The sequence below is a fragment of the Heptranchias perlo genome, chromosome 19 (genome assembly GCF_035084215.1).
Source record: "Heptranchias perlo isolate sHepPer1 chromosome 19, sHepPer1.hap1, whole genome shotgun sequence".
Taxonomy (NCBI): Eukaryota; Metazoa; Chordata; class Chondrichthyes; order Hexanchiformes; family Hexanchidae; genus Heptranchias; species Heptranchias perlo.
In genome coordinates this window covers 4,517,711-4,538,301 of record NC_090343.1, presented here as the reverse complement: position 1 = coordinate 4,538,301, position 20,591 = coordinate 4,517,711, and the positions used below count along the sequence as shown (strand labels likewise).

The 20,591-nt window shown below is 52.0% G+C and overlaps 1 protein-coding gene across 2 annotated transcripts in view; it reads right to left on the bottom strand.

Annotated features, from left to right (window-relative positions):
• Positions 1-407: 407 nt before the first annotated feature.
• The window catches only part of LOC137335092 (death-inducer obliterator 1-like), a 132,245-nt gene continuing 112,061 nt past the window's right edge, over positions 408-20,591 (bottom strand). For both annotated transcript variants that reach the window (XM_068000200.1, XM_068000201.1), the window contains one exon: positions 408-4,835. In XM_068000200.1, coding sequence (XP_067856301.1) covers positions 2,320-4,835 — 2,516 coding nt within the window. In that variant the 3' untranslated portion in view covers positions 408-2,319. The remainder of the gene's footprint in view (positions 4,836-20,591) is intronic.

Sequence of the window (20,591 nt, the reverse complement as noted above, 5' to 3'; positions counted from 1 at the left end):
TGTGCTTCCTACTTTGAGTCAACTGAATGGCCCTCCCTACATTCCAAACCACCCCACCCATTTGTGCTAAAGTCTCAACCATCATACACTTCTCCGGAATCCTTTCCCTCAATCTCACCTTACTACATCTCTCGCCACACTCTCTTCAAAACCTACCTCTTGGTCTATGAGTTTGGCCATCTCCCCTAACCCCTCTCCTAACTCATGCTGTCCAGTCTCTCTGGTGAAGCACCTCGGGAATAAGGTGTTACACTGAAAGCACTGTACAACTTCACATCATTGGCAGGGACTGGGCGAGTTGACTATGACAAAGGGACCATCTTCTTGGCCCGATGGTCTATTGCGGCTCCTGAAAAAGTTCCCAAATTCAACAAAATCCGTCTGTAGTTAAAAGCAGACTCCAGCCGTGTCTTTTTACGTTTTTTTTTAATTGTATTGTACATTTTCACTTTTTTTCCCGTAAGCAAATCAAATCCGATTATGTCCGTCTTTATGTCCCAGTGATCAAATCTATTGGTTTCAGTAACACATACGTTTAAAAAAATGCAGATAGCTTAACCCTCTCGGGCTCGGCGCCTGAATCACATCGAGTTCCACACAGGGCTGGAGAGAAGCTCGAGGAGGACAGAAAGGTTCTGCAATAATTAAAGTGGGAGAAATTTTTTTTTTTGCATATCGATGCTAAATCGTCCTCATTTTGCAATTGGTTAAATCGTCTGTAGAATGTAAAAGTCCACAGGGGGGAAAAAAAAATAACAAGCACGGTCCTCCCGGGAAATGCAGCAGGCCAGAATCCAGAGGAAACTCCGACAACAGCGAGTTTCCTGCTAACTGGCGAGGTGCGGAAATTTGAAATGAGCTTTTCGCAGACTGTTACGAACCCACTCTTTAATAAAAGGTGACGATCCATCACTTTGTGTGTTGTCCTAAAACTGTCGGTGTTTGAATGTGTTACTTGTACCGTTCAACAACCTTCTGTCTTTACCTGAGCTTCGCTTTTAAGTGCAGATTTTTTTTATACAAATAGAAGAACGGAATTCCTGAAAGTTAAATGATCGGACAGCCCGAGCGAGATGAGCGCAGAAATGTTGAGTGTGGGGAGACGCAGGGTTAGGGACCCCACCGTCCTACACATGGGGAGGGGGGAGAGAGACACCAAATCTCGCACATGGTTTCAGTGTGAAGTCAGTCGTCAGCAATACAAAAATTGATCAGTAAATTAAAAAAACTATAATACAAACCCAACTTTCACCCCCTGGACTCCCAGATTCTCTTGTCTATGTACAATGAGGGTCCCCGGTGTTTCTAGGGGGGGCACTGCATTCCCCCCGGGAACGACACACTCTACAAATTTACACCAACATTAAACGGTGTGAATATTTCATTCAGATTCTGCGCCGAAATTATTCCCCCCATCCCACCCTCCGAGTACTGTCATTTTAAAAAAACACATTTAAACTCAGTCTTCGGTTTGCAAACGGAAAACAAAGAGTTTACTAGGAGTTAAAGAGAAGAGAACCGGGATGGATCCGGGTTTCCCATTTTAACCAATACACGAGGCCGTGGGCAACACTGCACGACCGCCCCCCTCCCCCCCTAGAACTGGACATTGAAGCGGCTTCCCTCGGCTGTACTGTCCCCCACATCGGTGGTCTCTAAGGGAACCCGTCACTTCTCCACGACAAGGTCTGAACGGAGATTACAATTCATTCCTCCCAGGGCAAACTCAGAGGAGCCAAGTCCAAATTCAGGCGAGTTACTGGCCCATTCCTCCTAAAACAAAAACTACACAGTCAATGTGTGTGATCTATTAGAGAAACAAATGGTGGGAAGGGGAAGGGGGCGGTTGCACATTGAGGGGGAGGGGTCCTCATGTCAAAAGTAGGAGAGAACTTTTGATGGTGGTAACTCGGTGGGACAACTCTTGCGCCACAGGGGAGATCCGATGGTCAAACCCACTTGAAATATCGCAATAGTCTCAAAAAAAAGGTTGAAATCTGCCCCGGAACCGCTTGAAAATGTAGAACTGCGGTCTGATAAAATGGAAAAAATTAAAGCTTTGAAGATCTCAGATGACCAGGGGAGAGGCGATTACTTCCGTTGCCCGTGTCGGCAGGCGCTCCCGAGGTTGTCCAGTTTGCCCAATGCTCGGGCCCCTCGCCCTGGGAGGGAGTTACCAAGTGTTGCACCAACTATCGGCAATCCAGTCCAAGTCCCTCTGTAGTTGATGGCTGATATCAGTCAGGGGGAGGATTTTCTATCACAACAGTGTTCCTATAACCTTCTCTAGGTTCCTAAGCACAGTCTGAGAGTCTCTGTTCACGATTCCGGTTTACTGTTGGTTGCTGCTGTTTCTGTCGTTGGTTTTTTACTCTCCTCCTCCTCGGCTTTGCTGTCTTTTTCCTGTTCTTTACTCTTGCTTCCTTCCCTGCGGTCTCTCTCCTTCCCTTGGTCCCGGTCTCTGCCTCGATCCTTTTCTTTGTCTTTCTCTTTCTCCTTGTCTCGCTCTCTGTCCTTGTCTCTGGTCCGTTCTTTGTCCCTGCCCTTATCTCGGTCCCTTCTCCTGTATTTCTCTCTGTCGTGATCCCTGTCTCGGTTCTTGCTTCTGTCTCTGTCTCGGTTCCTGTGCCAGTCTCTGTCTCGGTTCCAGGGCCGATTGCGGTCCCTATCCCACGGTCTTCCATAATCTCGATCTCGGTCTCTCCTTCTATCGTCTGCTCCTCTGCGGAATCGCTCCGCCGAGTAGCGGGGCTCCGATCGGTCCCCGTACCTGTCCGGAGTAGCGCCCTCCTGCCTGTCCCGTTGCCTCTCCGTGTGTGTCCTGGATCTCTCCCTCTGGCTCTGGCTCTCTCGGGATTCTGCTGGAGGAGGTTGCAATGGCCCCAATCTTTGCATCTCAGGCTCCAATAGTTGAGCCGCGGGTTTGACGGCGGAGCCGGAGGGTGGAGCCTGCAGATCATGGTGGGATGGGGACTGGTTTCCCAATGGGATTGGGGGCTGGTTCACGAATCCCGGGAGGGGCTGGCCCTGGAAACGGTACCGGGGACCAGGTGCGCCTCTTGGAAACAGCGGCAGAGGTTTCGGGGGCTGGAAGGGGGGCACCGGCTCGCGAATGAAATCTGGAACTTGCCTCCCAAACTGTTGACTGCTGTTGGGGTGCGGGAAAGTTGGGAAATTCCCCTTGACTTGTTGCAAGTTGGCGGGATGGAAGTTCTCTTGTGGATTTCCAAAAGTTTGAGAGACACGAGGAGGGGAGGGGAAGGCACAGCGGTCGCCGGGATAAGAGGGTCCCAAGAGCGAAGGGAGAACGGGAGTCGGTAACAAGACTTTCGGTACCGTCTGGATTGGTTGGAACTGCGCTTGGTCCAGGAGGGGCAAAGGCTGAGTCAGAGGGGCCGGCGCGGGGACCGTTTCTTGGGCCACTGGGGGCTGTGCTAGGGGGTGAAGTGGCTCCGCCAAGCCTGGAGCCCGGGTCTCCTCTTTACCCCGTCCACTGGGCGGATTGGGCGCCGCCGCCTCCACCGTCAGCTGGGCAGGTCCATCGATGGGAGCGGGTTCCTGAAGCCTGGGGCTGTTATAAGGCGGGTTCACGGCGGGGATGTAGAGGGGCATAAGCGGCTGATCGGCCGGGCTGGCTGCAGGCTCCCCGGTGGCCTGGGTCCGGACCGACAATGGCTGGTTGGGACCCAACCTCCTAACGGCGGCCTGGCGAGGGTCCCTGCGCTGGTCAATCACTTGAGACAGACCCGGGGGTGGAGGGGGTTCGATGCCGGGAAGCTGCCCAGCGTTGCCCTCTGGGATCTCCCCACCTCCCACGAACAGGTCGGGTTTAAATGAAGAGGATTTGGGTGGCGGAGACATCAAGGCGTCAGAGACAGAGAAACATGCCATGGACACTCCAACCGCCGCCCTCTGTTGCCTCAACGCTTCCTCCTGCTCCTCCACCTGCCTCGTTTGCTCTTCGATTTGCTTGTTTAAGGTCTCCAGCATTTTCTGCTGCTCCAGGAGTGATGGGGTGGCCGAGAGAGTGGACAGGTAGAGGTCGGTGGGCATCCCCATGGTTTTATTCTTGGGGTCTGCGGCTGGTCCCACCCCACCGCTCGGGGCGCTCATTGGCACCATGGCTTCCTCCAGGATGGTCTCGTCCGCCGGGTCGTAAGCATCCTCCAGGTCGTAAACCTTCTCCGTCTCGGCGCTCTCGGGTTTGTACTCTTCCTCCGGGTCGTACGGCCGGTTATCATCATCCTCCACCTCCGCCCCGACCTTCTCCTCCTTCAGCTGCCCGAATTGCTGGACGATGGGGTCGATTAGAGGGGTCGGAGCGGCTCCTTCTCGGTCCGGGGTGGAGCCGGAGGACCCGGGAGAGTCCTTCGCCTTTTCAAACGTCTTCTTGCCGCCGAACAGAGTCTGTAAAATGTGCTGGAGAGGGTTGGCCACCTTGGAGGCGCCGCTGGATGGAGGAGTTGGGTTGGTGCTGGGCGCTGGTTGAGATGTAGGAGCGGTGCTCAGACTGACCTTGGGCGCCGGTGGGGTGGGTTCCACACCCATCTCTCCAGGCGGGGAGCCGGGGGGAGTTGCAGCGGCGGCCGACCCCCCATAGAACAGATTCGGTTTGACGACCTTGCCCTCTCTGGGGACCGGGGCAGGCGGCACCGAGTAACGCTGCGCTTCCATCTCCTCTGGGACGGCGAGTCGGCCTCTCTTCTCCTCCGATGGAGTTGACTCTGCCTTGTCGGGTTCGGGCACGTTTGTGGGGTCGGGATCCAGCTGCCGCCGCTTTCCTTTCTGCCGGATGACCAATCCGAGGATCAGATTGGGGCGATTCTTCTCCAAACCTACGGGGGGGTGGAAGAGATAGAGAGAGAAACAATCTGGTCAAAGAGAGTCATTTCACCGGCTGTAAACACTCAACCCATCTCACAACAGGCAGGGACTTCACCAATGCAACGGAAATCAACCAGGGTGTGACCAGAGACCCCTCTCACCAAAATAGTCATAAACAGGAAATTTCTGATAAATAAAAATCTATGCAAGTTTTACTTGAAATATTTGAATAAGTCCCCACTGACCATGATGCGGCGAGCATTCCCCCCATCCATCCATCACATCCCACCCATCACATCCCACCCATCCATCACATCCCACCCATCCATCACATCCCACCCATCCATCACATCCCACCCATCCATCACATCCCACCCATCCATCACATCCCACCCATCCATCACATCCCACCCAGCGCACTACAAGGGCAGAGAGCAGAAAGCAGCAACTGGCATTGGGATACGTGTACAAGCACCGGCTCTCGCTCACATGAGGGGGCATCTATGCAAAAGGACCCGCCTGCACAAAGCACATGACTCCAGAGTAAGGGGGTTTGTACCAGAAGCAGATTCAGATTCACTGAATTAAGAAACCATTCGCATTCAGAAGACTTGGAGCAGAGTGGGCTCACTCCCTCTGTAATAAATAAAGCTTATCGAGTACAATATTCCGGTCAACAGCTTCCGACAACCAATGCAAGAACCTTACAGCGAGACCAAACTGGAGGTCTAGGATTGCAGTCATTAGAGAATATTCGCAACACAATTTACTGCATTGCACTTGTGTACAAGTTATATGAGTAATCACAACATACAATAGATGATTCTCTGTTACAGGGAAATGAGTTTACACCCTCACTAAACATTACACCTTGTGGAACACGAATATTACATTCATAAAATCACAATGTGGGGAGGGAAAGACAGCTATTGCCGGTGACCTGAGGGAGGGGGCGAGGGGAGGGAGGGGGCGAGGGAGGGAGGGAGGGGGCGAGGGAGGGAGGGAGGGGGCGAGGGAGGGAGGGAGGGGGCGAGGGAGGGAGGGAGGGGGCGAGGGAGGGAGGGAGGGGGCGATGGAGGGAGGGGGCGAGGGAGGGAGGGGGCGAGGGAGGGAGGGGGCGAGGGGAGGCGAGGGAGGGAGGGGGCGAGGGGAGGCGAGGGAGGGAGGGGGCGAGGGGAGGCGAGGGAGGGAGGGGGCGAGGGGAGGCGAGGGAGGGAGGGGGCGAGGGGAGGCGAGGGAGGGAGGGGGCGAGGGGAGGCGAGGGAGGGAGGGGGCGAGGGGAGGCGAGGGAGGGAGGGGGCGAGGGGAGGCGAGGGAGGGAGGGGGCGAGGGGAGGCGAGGGAGGGAGGGGGCGAGGGGAGGCGAGGGAGGGAGGGGGCGAGGGGAGGCGAGGGAGGGAGGGGGCGAGGGGAGGCGAGGGAGGGAGGGGGCGAGGGGAGGCGAGGGAGGGAGGGGGCGAGGGGAGGCGAGGGAGGGAGGGGGCGAGGGAGGGAGGGGGCGACGGGAGGCGAGGGAGGGAGGGGGCGACGGGAGGCGAGGGAGGGAGGGGGCGAGGGGAGGAAGGGGGCGAGGGAGGGAGGAGGCGAGGGGAGGCGAGGGAGGGAGGAGGCGAGGGGAGGCGAGGGAGGGAGGGGGCGAGGGGGGGCGAGGCGAGGGAGGGAGGGGGCGAGGGGGGGCGAGGCGAGGGAGGGAGGGGGCGAGGGGGGGCGAGGGAGGGAGGGGGCGAGCGGGGGCGAGGGAGGGAGGGGGCGAGCGGAGGCGAGGGAGGGAGGGGGCGAGCGGAGGCGAGGGAGGGAGGGGGCGAGCGGAGGCGAGGGAGGGAGGGGGCGAGCGGAGGCGAGGGAGGGGGCGAGCGGAGGCGAGGGAGGGAGGGGGCGAGGGAGGGAGGGGGCGAGGGAGGGAGGGGGCGAGGGAGGGAGGGGGCGAGGGAGGGAGGGGGCGAGGGAGGGAGGGGGCGAGGGAGGGAGGGGGCGAGGGAGGGAGGGGGCGAGGGAGGGAGGGGGCGAGGGAGGGAGGGGGCGAGGGAGGGAGGGGGCGAGGGAGGGAGGGGGCGAGGGAGGGAGGGGGCGAGGGAGGGAGGGGGCGAGGGAGGGAGGGGGCGAGGGAGGGAGGGGGCGAGGGAGGGAGGGGGCGAGGGAGGGAGGGGGCGAGGGAGGGAGGGGGCGAGGGAGGGAGGGGGCGAGGGAGGGAGGGGGCGAGGGAGGGAGGGGGCGAGGGAGGGAGGGGGCGAGGGAGGGAGGGGGCGAGGGAGGGAGGGGGCGAGGGAGGGAGGGGGCGAGGGGAGGCGAGGGAGGGAGGGGGCGAGCGGAGGCGAGGGAGGGAGGGGGCGAGCGGAGGCGAGGGAGGGAGGGGGCGAGCGGAGGCGAGGGAGGGAGGGGGCGAGCGGAGGCGAGGGAGGGAGGGGGCGAGCGGAGGCGAGGGAGGGAGGGGGCGAGCGGAGGCGAGGGAGGGAGGGGGCGAGCGGAGGCGAGGGAGGGAGGGGGCGAGCGGAGGCGAGGGAGGGAGGGGGCGAGCGGAGGCGAGGGAGGGAGGGGGCGAGCGGAGGCGAGGGAGGGAGGGGGCGAGCGGAGGCGAGGGAGGGAGGGGGCGAGCGGAGGCGAGGGAGGGAGGGGGCGAGCGGAGGCGAGGGAGGGAGGGGGCGAGCGGAGGCGAGGGGGCGAGCGGGGGCGAGCGGAGGCGAGGGAGGGGGCGAGCGGAGGCGAGCGGAGGCGAGGGAGGGGGCGAGCGGAGGCGAGGGAGGGAGGGGGCGAGCGGAGGCGAGGGAGGGAGGGGGCGAGCGGAGGCGAGGGAGGGAGGGGGCGAGCGGAGGCGAGGGAGGGAGGGGGCGAGCGGAGGCGAGGGAGGGAGGGGGCGAGCGGAGGCGAGGGAGGGAGGGGGCGAGCGGAGGCGAGGGAGGGAGGGGGCGAGCGGAGGCGAGGGAGGGAGGGGGCGAGCGGAGGCGAGGGAGGGAGGGGGCGAGCGGAGGCGAGGGAGGGAGGGGGCGAGCGGAGGCGAGGGAGGGAGGGGGCGAGCGGAGGCGAGGGAGGGAGGGGGCGAGCGGAGGCGAGGGAGGGAGGGGGCGAGGGGAGGCGAGGGAGGGAGGGGGCGAGGGGAGGCGAGGGAGGGAGGGGGCGAGGGGAGGCGAGGGAGGGAGGGGGCGAGGGGAGGCGAGGGAGGGAGGGGGCGAGGGGAGGCGAGGGAGGGAGGGGGCGAGGGGAGGCGAGGGAGGGAGGGGGCGAGGGGAGGCGAGGGAGGGAGGGGGCGAGGGGAGGCGAGGGAGGGAGGGGGCGAGGGGAGGCGAGGGAGGGAGGGGGCGAGGGGAGGCGAGGGAGGGAGGGGGCGAGGGGAGGCGGGAGGGAGGGGGCGAGGGAGGGAGGGGGCGAGGGGAGGCGAGGGAGGGAGGGGGCGAGGGGAGGCGAGGGAGGGAGGGGGCGAGGGGAGGCGAGGGAGGGAGGGGGCGAGGGGAGGCGATGGAGGGAGGGGGCGAGGGGAGGCGAGGGAGGGGGCAAGGGGAGGCGAGGGAGGGAGGAGGCGAGGGAGGGAGCGAGGGGAGGCGAGGGAGGGAGCGAGGGGAGGCGAGGGAGGGAGCGAGGGGAGGCGAGGGGGCGAGGGGAGGCGAGGGAGGGAGGGGGCGAGAGGAGGCGAGGGAGGGAGGGGGCGAGCGGAGGGAGGGGGCGAGCGGAGGGAGGGAGCGAGCGGAGGCGAGGGAGGGAGGGGGCGAGCGGAGGCGAGGGAGGGAGGGGGCGAGCGGAGGCGAGGGAGGGAGGGGGCGAGCGGAGGCGAGGGAGGGAGGGGGCGAGCGGAGGCGAGGGAGGGAGGGGGCGAGCGGAGGCGAGGGAGGGAGGGGGCGAGCGGAGGCGAGGGAGGGAGGGGGCGAGCGGAGGCGAGGGAGGGAGGGGGCGAGCGGAGGCGAGGGAGGGAGGGGGCGAGCGGAGGCGAGGGAGGGAGGGGGCGAGCGGAGGCGAGGGAGGGAGGGGGCGAGCGGAGGCGAGGGAGGGAGGGGGCGAGCGGAGGCGAGGGAGGGAGGGGGCGAGCGGAGGCGAGGGAGGGAGGGGGCGAGCGGAGGCGAGGGAGGGAGGGGGCGAGCGGAGGCGAGGGAGGGAGGGGGCGAGCGGAGGCGAGGGAGGGAGGGGGCGAGCGGAGGCGAGGGAGGGAGGGGGCGAGCGGAGGCGAGGGAGGGAGGCGGAGAGCGGAGGCGAGGGAGGGAGGGGGAGAGCGGAGGGAGGGGGCGAGCGAGAGATAATGGGGAGGAGGGGTAGAGGGAGGGAGGGGTAGGTAGAGGGAGGGAGGGGTAGGTAGAGGGAGGGAGGTAGAGGGAGGGAGGGGTAGGTGGAGGGAGGGAGGGAGGGGTAGGTAGAGGGAGGGAGGGAGGGGTAGGTAGAGGGAGGGAGGGGTAGGTAGAGGGAGGGAGGGAGGGGTAGGTAGAGGGAGGGGTAGGTGGAGGGAGGGGTAGGTAGAGGGAGGGGTAGGTAGAGGGAGGGGTAGGTAGAGGGAGGGAGGGAGGGGTAAGTAGAGGGAGGGAGGGAGGGGTAGGTAGAGGGAGGGAGGGAGGGGTAGGTAGAGGGAGGGAGGGAGGGGTAGGTAGAGGGAGGGAGGGAGGGAGGGAGGGGGATGGAGCGGAGGTGTTGTCGTGAGAGGTGAATGGACAGAGTGGGAGAGGAGGTGGAGGAGTGTTGTGGTCAGAGGTTAACGGGGGAGTGGAGAGGAGGTGGAGGGGATTTGGGTGAGAAGAGTGAAGTGCAGTGAAGGAGAGAGGTGGCAGGTGGAGAAGAGGGGCATCAGTTCACTTTACTGTGAAATCCTGGAGTTGCAGATCTCTGGTTAATCCTCCCTGAAGTGCACAACTCCCGGATTATATATTCCATCGACAGTAATGGGATGGGTTGGGATTTCCATCTCTAATCTATAACATTGGGTAATTGCTTGAAGTACCAGTCTGGGACATGCAGTCTATCGCTGGGAAAACAATTATTTTAAAGGTTTAAACATTTCAAAATTAATTAACCTTGTTTGAGCTCTGAAAAGGTACCACTTAATATAAATAACCAGATTAAAGAGAACACAGGTGTGAATGGTTTAAAGGCGTCCTGGGAGTCTCCTTGTAGGCATGTGGGATTGATGACGCTCTGAGCTAGGATCTTCTCTACCCGTTAGTTACTGTCAAGTTTCAGAATAAGTGGGAGGGAGGGAAAAGGGTCTTCAGTCGCTGCAGCAGGTTCCTTCCGAGTAGAACCCTATCGGGCCAGGCTTTATGTCTCGAGTTTTAAACCCAGGGCGAGTCCCAGCCCAAACACGCTTCAGTTCGGCGTAGAGTGGACACGGGTCCGTTCGGGTGGATTGGAAACCAGTAACACGCGTCCTCCGGTCAACCACGCCACAGGTTACTGGATCGAAGAGTCTCCTGGCAGATCCAAGCTTCCGGGAAAAAAAAGTCACAAGATTCACACTGCGGTCTTTTGTAAAATAAATCTCATCTGAGTGAATGCATCGCCTACCTAGGCCAATCACTTGATTTTAGAAATAAAGTTTAAAGAATGAAGGAAAGAAAGAACTTGAATTGTTGTAGCACCTTTCACGACCCCAGGACGCCCCAAAGCGCTTTACAGACAATGAGGTACTTCTGAAGTCTAGACACTGTTGTAATGTAAGGTACTTCAAATGTAGGAATCACGGCAGCCAATTTGCACACAGCAAATCCCACAAACAGCGGTCAATAATGTACACAAATCATGGCTGAAGCCCTGCGCGCTGGCAAATTAATTATTTTCGGTTTATATATATATTCCTGCTCAATATCTTGAAAAAACCGAGGTCAGAAATTAGGCGCAGGGGTAGTGCGCTATGGATTCCTTACTGATCTCGGGGAGGGCAGCAATTGGGGCACAGCTGGCATCAGTACATCCCCCCCCCCCTCCATCCATCACTCATCTAGTGAGTCCTGCTGGAAATGGCATGTCTCTGGATGTCAGATGAGGGCAGGATGATGCCCTCCAGGGTGGAATAGCCTGCCAAGGCATGAAGAATGGCCGCCTCGCCAGGGGTGGGGTGAGTGCAGCCAGTGCCTGTGGAACTGGACCCTAACAAGAGTCAGCACCTTCAGGAGAGGAGGGGGCACAATATTTTACATAATTCAGCACTGACGGCTGTATCATCGTGTCTCACAAACACAAACACAAACCCACATCCTCTCCCACACACACGCACGTCGCGAGAGTTGGATTACATTAATACTTTATAGCGGTTTGCTGTTTTACCAACTATAAAAGGCGCAGCACATTTTCAATTTCAGTAAGTTCAGAAATGCTCCGGCTATTTGAAACGGAGCGCCTTTAAAGCACTGGTTGGCTGGTTCGTGACACTTAAAAACAAACACGGCGGCGAGTTAATACCTGATGGGGCCGTGGGCTGATCACGCCCCCTGCTCCCGTACAGTTAGCAGCTGAGGAGGGGATGCTGTTGTAAACTTGCTACGGCCGCCCCCTCGGCCAGCTGAAACGCGAGCACTCGATACACGTGCAACCTTTTAATATATCAGCAGAGCAGGAAAACAAAAAAATATTTCCCCTGATAATTTACTCCAATATAATCTTTTGCACAACTGTAGCCGGTACTAAGGCCTTGGATTTAGAGTTTACCAGTTTAATAATCATCTCAGACAACCCAACTACAATAAAATGCCTTTTGTTTGAGGCGGGGGGGGGGGGGGGGCACTAACTTGACGCGAGAGGCTGCTATTTATGGAAAACGGTTGGAATTCATAATGCTTTTATTTAATGGAAACTTTTATGGAATAAAATTAATTGGCAAAACAGCCAGTGGGGAGATGAGAATTATTTTACGCAGCCAGTTGTTATGATCTGGAATGCGCTGCCTGAAAAGGGCGGTGGAAACAGATTCAGTAGTAACTTTCAAAAGGGAATTGGAACACATATTTAAAAAGGAAGATTTTAGCGGGCTATGGGGAGAGAGCAGAGGGAATGGGCCGAATGGCCTCCTTCTGCGCTGTAAGATTCTATGTTCTGGAGTGTCTCAGTGGGGATCAGAGCTTTACTGGTTTTACACATCACAGGCCAAACCCATGAAAGTGACCCAGTCAGACTCGCGGTAGTTTTGGGGACTCAGACAAACATAAGACCAGTTCCCAGTCTCCACAGGTTAAGCACAGAGATAACAACACTATTTGTAGTTTTCACAAGGCGTGGTAAGATCTTAAACTCAGAGCCCGATTAGGTCTCCTGTTTGATCACTACTGGCGGTTCTAACGCTTGTATTATTGGACCTTCCCTCAGTCTCAAAGGAGAACAGGTAAATTCAAAAAGGTAACTGGATATATACTTGAAAAGAAAAAAAAATGCAGGGCTATGGGGAAAGAGCAGAGGGAGTGGGGCTAATTGGATAGCTCTTTCAAAGAGCTGGCAGAGGCGCGATGGGCCGAAAGGCCTCCTTCTGTGCTGTAAGATTCTATGTTCTGGAGTGTCTCGATGGGATCAGTTTTACTTTTTACACGTCACAGGCCTAACCCACTCAGACCCGCCGTGTAGGAGGCACCCCGGGACCCCCACCTTCATTCAGGGCAACCTGCCTCGAGTGACAGGAGGATCCAGGGAAAAGGCATCGTAAATAGGGAATATTGTAAAATAGAAAACTTCGTACGTCGTTAAAGACCCCACAGAGGTGATTTTGGGGGAATATTTAGCAGGGTTCACGGTACTCACCCACACAGATTTTCGCCGTGGCTGATTTCAAGCGGTGTGTGAGCTGCTGCAACGAAGCGACACGGACTGACTCTTCTGTTCAGGCTCTCAGTAAAATAACCAGCTAAGCTGTCAATTCAAACGTTTAGCGAAAAAGCCGATTGATGGGAATAGTTCTGCTCGGTAATTCTCCATCTCTTGAAACCAGTTCTATAATTTGCTTCATTGGCCGTCCTTCCTCAATACTATTACTCTCGGATGAAAAAGTTCTGCCCGACTTCCTGGCAAACTAGCCTATACTAACTGAAGAGACCCCATTCCAATTAATCTTTACACCACTTGCTTTCGCCCAGGGGCTAAACGGTAGATTATTAGTGACAGTCAGACACTGCTGTTCCCACTGCACCAGCCGGCGTCGCTTCTTGTCTGGGGCCCCCTGTCCACTTTAGGTGAGCGGTCACATATCTCAGTGAATGAATATTTCTGCCATGTGTGCTACACACAATAGATTACAGTCCCCCTTTCTGAAGCTGGCGCTAGGACTTTACTGTACGGTGATGCAGAATACTTACCTCGTCAGATCATACACCCAGTAAGAGTGGCTGTTCAGTACCAAGCGTTTCCCCCTTCGATCTGATGAATCAGTAGCTAACAGTTTCCATTTCTCAAACTTGGGCAGAGGATCAGAGAACCAGCCAGTCAAACAGCGTTGGAATGATACAGCACAGAATGAGGCCATTGGGCCCATCGTGCCAGTGCCGGCTCTTTAAAAGAGCTATCCAACCAATCCCACTCCCCCTGCTCTTTCCCCATTGCCCTGCAAATTTTTCCTTTACAAGTGTTTATCCAATTCCCTTTTGAAAGTTACTACTGAATCTACTCCCACCACCCTTTCAGGCAGCACATTCCAGATCATAGCAATTCAGTCCAATTTTCAACTAAAAATCCTCAGCACAAATCTTAAATGCAACAAGAACAGCGTGCACTTGTTCAGTGCCCCTCAGTTGTAGGGAAAGGTCTCAAAGTGCTTTACATTAATGAGGAAAAGAAACAATGGGCTATGGAGCAGGAAATAAAATTGGAGAATGTTGGAAGGGATGAGGGTTGAAGGCATGTTTGAAAAGAAGTGTTTTGAGGTTTTTGAAAGCAAGGAGGGAAGTGGGCAGAGTAGGAGCATAGTGGCGGAATGGGTGGCCAACAATGATGGAGCAATGAGCAAGGGGACAAGGAGAAGCTCAGTGTTAAGAGCAGTGGAGCCGGCATAAGGCGTAAAGATATAGTGGGGCAATTTGTAAGCAGGGAGAAGAATTCTGATGTGAACTAGCTGAGGCAGAGGGAGCCAGTGGAGCTTGGAGAGGATGGGGTGTTGTGAGTGTGGGTGAGGACAAGGGTTGCAGCTTTTTTGGATGAGTTGAATCTTGTGGATGGTTGAGGCGGAGGCTGACTGTTAAAGAAACCAAGCCTAGAGGTGATGAAGCAATGGACTCGGGCTTTGGCAGCGATGGGGGAAATTAATAGATGCTTACCTGTTAAATCTACTTTTGTTTGGCTGATCAAATTTGGTTTGATAAACCACGGTCAGTGTTAATTTATACGAACATAGGCTTCAGAAACACAAAAGGCCCATTAGGCGCAACAATCTGTTTCAATATCTACTCACCCTTTCTCTATTCCTTCTATCTCTTGAAACCATGTTTACAGTCTGCTTCAAAGGCCGTCCTTGGCAAGCTCTTCCACAACCCTATCACTCTCGGATGAAAAAGTTCTGCCTGACTTTCTTACTCACAACTCTCTCATTTTGGACTCGTGCCCTTTGATTTTGAATCCCTCACATCTATCATCAATAGCTGGGGTTTGAAACTCTATTGAACCTAGTCTTCCTGCTGATAACCACACTTTTAGGTTGAATTACCTAAAGCACTGCAATGTTAATTTTTCAGCATTAACCCTTCGGTATGGTGACATCCATTTTCCGACTGGACCTTGAGGGTTCAGTTCAAATTAACCAAGGTGAAGTCAGTCTTACTCTCAAATTTAAAATAAACGTACCAAAAATATGGCAAAGCCTGTTTAAACCTACTCAGAATTGTTTCGCTGGCTCACAGAAATTACTTGTAACACAATGAAATCTACAGGTTATAAACAATAATTATACACTCCAACAAAATTTAAAACTTAAAATAAGTTGCAAAAAATAGCTATATAAATCACAAATTAAAAATCTATGCGCATGTATTAGGTGAAAACTTGGGAAAATGCTCCTGTTAATCACTGATTATCTGGTCACATCAATGTAACTGCCTCATCTGATGCTGATACTGAATAAAATCAGAGACATCAGGTCCTATTTAAGCGTCAGCTAGGCTCAGTTGGTAACACTCTTGCCTGTGAAGTCTGTAGGTTCAAATCCCATTGCAAGACCTGAGCATTTAATCCTGGTCGACATTCCAGTGCAGTCGATGGAGTGTTCCATTGTCAAAGGCATTGTCTTTTGGATGAGACGTTAAACTGAGGTCCCGCCTGCCTGTTCCATTGCTTCAGGTGGACATAAAAAGATCCCATCGCACTATTCGAAGGAGCACAAGGAGTTCTCCTGGTGTTCCAGACAACATTCCTCCCTCAACCAATGCCACCAAGAAACAGATTAAATTCTCATTTTTCTTTTTTGCTGTTTGTGGGATCTTGCTGCGCGCAAATTGGCTGCCACATTTATCTACATCACTTTAAAAAGTAATTCTCCGGTCGTGAAGCATTTTGGGATATTCTGAGGATGTGATAAGGTGCTATATAACTGCAAGTTCTTTCTATAAAGTACATTTGAACAAGCTGCCTATTAGTTGAAAAAAAAATTGCCAATAAAAAGCTACCCTAATTTACCTTTCTACTAATCTGTGTTGATTACAAGATGAAACAAATTAAAATTAGATGTAAACCAGACCTGTCAAATCACTGCTTCCTGGTTTAACTTCAGTGCTGCCCTGCTCTACAAGTCCTGGCCCTTCACCCAGTTTCTCCGTTTGAAAAATGCTACAAGTTGTTCAATTTCAGCTTTCTCACCATATTCTCTTTTGATTCCATCCTCTACCATCCTGTTGTGAAGGCAATAATTCTCACTGTGGCACAGTTCCACAAGCTCAGGTCGCTCTCCAGCAACCCACCCAAATGGCCATTCTTAATGTGCGAGTCTAGACAGTGTCAGCAGGATATTTGACTGGGTAGGCATCACAGGTGTCACTGGGTAGAGATCAACAGCAGGATCCCCGGTTGATCTTTTAAAGTCCTCAGCAATTGTAGCACCTCAACTGGCCGCTCCGAGATCAGTGGATCAATACAGACTGGGGATTGAACACTGGGCCTGCAACTATTAATGGCTCAATGGTCTCACTACATTCTGAACCTACAGAGAGGGGAGTGGTATCCTGACTTATTTAATGGAGTTATCCAGTGCCTTTCACTGGTACAATAAAAGTCACAATTACATAGCGTGTTGTTTTCTTTTACTGAAGCATGAAACAATTTCACAAATGTAATTCTCCGAATGTTCTCCCCAAATTCCACTGCAAGGCCAGCAACTAAGCACAGCGACGCCGTTATGGTCAGAAATTTAACTTGTGAAAATACTGCTTCTAATTTTATACGAGGAATAAACTATATTCATGGTGCAAGGCATGGGTAGGTATACTGAGCACTTTCAGATCAATGGCAGATGAATAATGGATCAACTTTACCCCAAAAAATGCATCTCAAAATCCTAGCTTTCAGAAGAATGTCCAACTACATCAGGAGCTTTCTTTTCATTTCAGATCTCAGGGTTTCTCCTGGCTTTAAGTGCTGCAGTAACTGCCGGGCTCAGGGCTGCACTGTGTCACAAGCATCCAAACCCCATTCATTGGACTGTTCACCCTCTAGTACCTTGTCCAAGTGACCATGATTCATACATGAGCATTGACAGTCCATGTCAGCAGGCTATTCAACCGCAGGGTACAGTACAGTCTGGCCGAATCCTGTCCCCATTCACACACATTTACTGGTGGACTATCAGGACTGGGAACACTAGCTGATTTTCCCTTTTCCTAACTGGTAGCACTTCCACAGTTGCTCTGACTGAGATCAGTTAACAGCACAGCCTATGGGTTGAACCAGAGATCCTCCGTCAACATGACTCAGCTGCTTGTTGTGTAAACCTGCTAAGCAATCAGTGGAGCTGGCACTGCAAGGTTTTGTCCAATCCAATCCACTGTTGATCCAGGTCTTTTCAATTTACAGATAAAAAATCTTGCCACTTTGGTGAGGAGATTGATATACATAATCGACTTATGGAATGACATTTGTTGGTTACTTGATATTTTTTTGAAAAAAATTGTTTTAGGAACTACACCAAAAGCTGTGTTGCATCCCTGAAGTCATTTCATGTTAGGATTTATACAATCCTAACACTGCACTGTGCTGGGAACACTAGCCTTAATGTGGGTTCCTGATTTTCTTTTTGTAGTTATTGTACTGTCGCTCTGCCTACTTGCAGTTCTAACCAAGTGTAAAGCCAAATCCTCTATCTGACATTAACAAACACAGCCAAAACGGGTCCAGCTCTGATCATCTACAATAAACAGAACTGGACAGCATTTAAAATCCTGTACTGGTGTATATACTAAACATGGGAGAGTGGGAAAAGAGAATCTGGCAAATATATTTTCAGAGCTGTTCTAGTGTTGGGGAACACGCAGAAATCTGACAATGGCATCAGTACGTCGAGAGCCAATTTATATTGTTGATATAAATAAGACGTTCTCATTGCAGGCTGGACTTGGGCAGATACTGGAGCAGTGAGAATGTTGCTGCACTGCAAGGCAACATCTCTATCACGGTTAAGTTTTGTGTTTCCACAAGTTCAGAGGCAAAGTTCAGACGTGTCTAGGATTCCAAGCTACTGTGCTCACGGTCATCGCTGAATCTCATGGAGGTCAATCTTTGCAGATGCCCTCTTGCCAACATGTAGTCAGCAACAATTTTTTATGTATGTCTTTTGTGTGTAGACACACACTACAATGTGTATGCATTTGCTGAGTAAAAGGCCGATAATGGATGGACTCAGCAGGGTAATCAAGGAAAGTTCACGAATCGAGGCAGAAATCCCACATTCTGAGTTCTGGATTGTAGGACAAGCTTCAATTTAAAAACTGGATATAAATTAAGACATCATCTCAAGATCTTTACACAGGACTACCTTATAAATTAAATTCTGCATTTTACTGCTGATTCTGATGATAAGCACAGCATTAAAAAAAGACACTGGTAAGAACACCCTAATTGTGTGATTATTGCTGATCTTTTGTTGCTGTGCAGAAAGATTTAATCACCATAAACAGATAATGACATTTTTATAAGGGTACGATATCCTAGCAGTTTTGGTTCTAGACTAGCAATCCTGAGGTGATGTGGTCAAATCCCACCTAAACTGGGAAAGTGAATTGGTCTGGCACCAGATAATATGACCATGAAAGCTGCCTCTGGTTGTAAAAACCAAACTGGTTCACCAATATCCTTCGGGAAAGGGCTTTCTACATCTGACTCCAGTCCCACACTACATGGTTGACTCTTAATGCCCTAGGGACAGTATTGCATTGCCAGCGTTACTGACATCCCAAGAACACATTTTTAAAAATCTATCTATTGTGTGGAACAAACTACCAACTCTGGTCTGTTAAGGTAACACTTTAAACTTGAATAAGTTATCAGGGAATGCCATTGTAGCACCGTATGAATGGGTTCCAAAGACCATTAGATGCATTCATGGTGAGAGGGATTGAGGGATATGGTGAGAAGGTAGGTAGGTAGGTTGAGTGGGATTGATTTATCAAAAAGGTACAGGCTTGTTGGACCTAGAGCCATTTCCTTTTCCCTACGTTCTTAATTCATCAAGGGAAGGGATAAAGTACTGGTCGTAGCTATCACGTGGAGTCTAGCGTCACTCAACAGCGTGTGATTTAACGGGACTGATCACACTTTAACCAAAGGCATACAGAAAACTAGTTACAAACCACACAATACTGAATGGCAGCATGGCAGCTTCAAGAGCAGAGAACCAATCTCCTAGTCATAGAGCTTGACTTTGAAACTAACCCAATCAACTGCCCTGAATGGACAAATGTTGCCAGTTCTGAATCAGATTGAGAGATAGAGCACTACATGCCAGCAGACTGTAGTATGAGGGAACAGTACAAAGAGAAAGGAAAATCTGTCAGCAGCTCCACTGATCACGGAGTAAGTTACATAAATGCAGAGAAGAATAACATTAGAACAGGGGACATGAAATGGGGCAGGATGCAGGATGGTAAGAATTATAAACAAAAATGGTCCCTTGTCAAGGTTATCATTTTGTTGTAATTTACAAATACATTAGAAAGTAGTACCAATGGGAACTTTCTGAAATTCATTTTCATAAACAGATAATGCAACTTAAATGATTAGTCAGGAGGAAGCCTCTCAGATGTTATATCTAAACAGTACAGGTGTTGAGGTGTTACCTGCAGACAATGAATCCACATTCACCACAGCCAACGTATAATGAGCAGGGTCTGAAATCCCCATCCAGCACTGCAAAGGTAAGGTACGCAGGAGCCTCCCCCACAATGAATGCTGCAAAAAGGAAATATGCAGGCTCTGAACTGCATCAAACCCTATCACAATGCCAGCTGCTGCATCCCAAACACTCTCCCAGTATGAGGTGCTGAACTTCAAACACTTTCAAGGGTCCAGGACTGAAACCCCATTGAATGTCGTTACGGTGCCAGGCGCTGAACCTCATCCATTGCTGAACACTTCAAACTCACAAGAATCCCAAATGCAATGTTCTGGAAATAACTTTATTAATAATAGTAATGATGAAAACAAAGTTACAATACTGAAAACAAAAAAAACATTTTGTACACAAAATATACAGGTGTGAAGATATCAGAAACTACCCAATGTAAAAATCTGCTCCAGAAAAGAAGATACCAAAAGACAAACCCTAAATGTGCACAGAGAAGCTGAATAAATATTCACTGATGCAGAAAGAATTACAATCGTTATGAGAACTTTACATCTCCAAACACCAGAATTAATTTTTTGCCTGATATTCGACAAGATAATACTTGTGGTATAATCAAAGTAATATGCATGAAAAATAAGTGAAAATCATATAGGAATTATTTAGAATTTTAGTTTTAAAAAAAAAATATGCTAAGAGCAAATATGTAGTTAAGCATGCTAGCTGTTGTTATAAGGGGACAGAATACTGGTTAAATTCTCCAATACTCTAAAGCCTCAAAATACAGTGCTGTTAATATCAATGAGGCTGCCATATTTGAATCTAGTTCTATTTAATAATTTAAACGAAAGCCCAACAGAACAATCTTGGTGTAGAAAGAACCCAAAGAAGTGTATGACACAGTAACAAGTTCCAAAACCTGTCCTGGGAAGGCAGTAACTATGAGCTATAATACAACAGAATGCCAGAAAAAAAAACCTTTGCTTTTCTGTATAAATATATATTTTAAATTAATTTTTCAAGAAATTATAGAAGTATAAACCTGCGACACAGGGCGAGATCATACTAAATTACACCTCTGCTCACCTCCATCAGGAATGTTGGCTGCCACACAGGCTTTTCAAATTGAATGGACTCACCTTTTTGTCTTGAAGTTGCTCCAGTTGTTTCAGTATAAGCCAAAAATCAAAACCTTGAAGTTAGACTGCTCATTCTATTTGTTACGTTCTTAAGATCAAATGGTACTTATTCCCCTTTAAGTGCATAGATGCCTATAAGCTGATACCGTGCTTACAATGTTCCTGCCCCTCACACAGTACTAGACTGACAATACCAAACACTCAGGCAGCTCCTATAGCAAACTGTTATACAAGCATCGCCCAATACTGCACACCTCAATCTTATAAAATTACGTCACGGTCTGTAGCGATCATTTACTCAGTTTTCGGTACTCATTTTAACGAGCGGGTTTAGAAATTCATTTGTGATATCAAATGTTTAATCCTGTAACTGCTGCAATGAACCCCATAATTGCGTAAGGACACAATTTATAGATTTCATGTTAC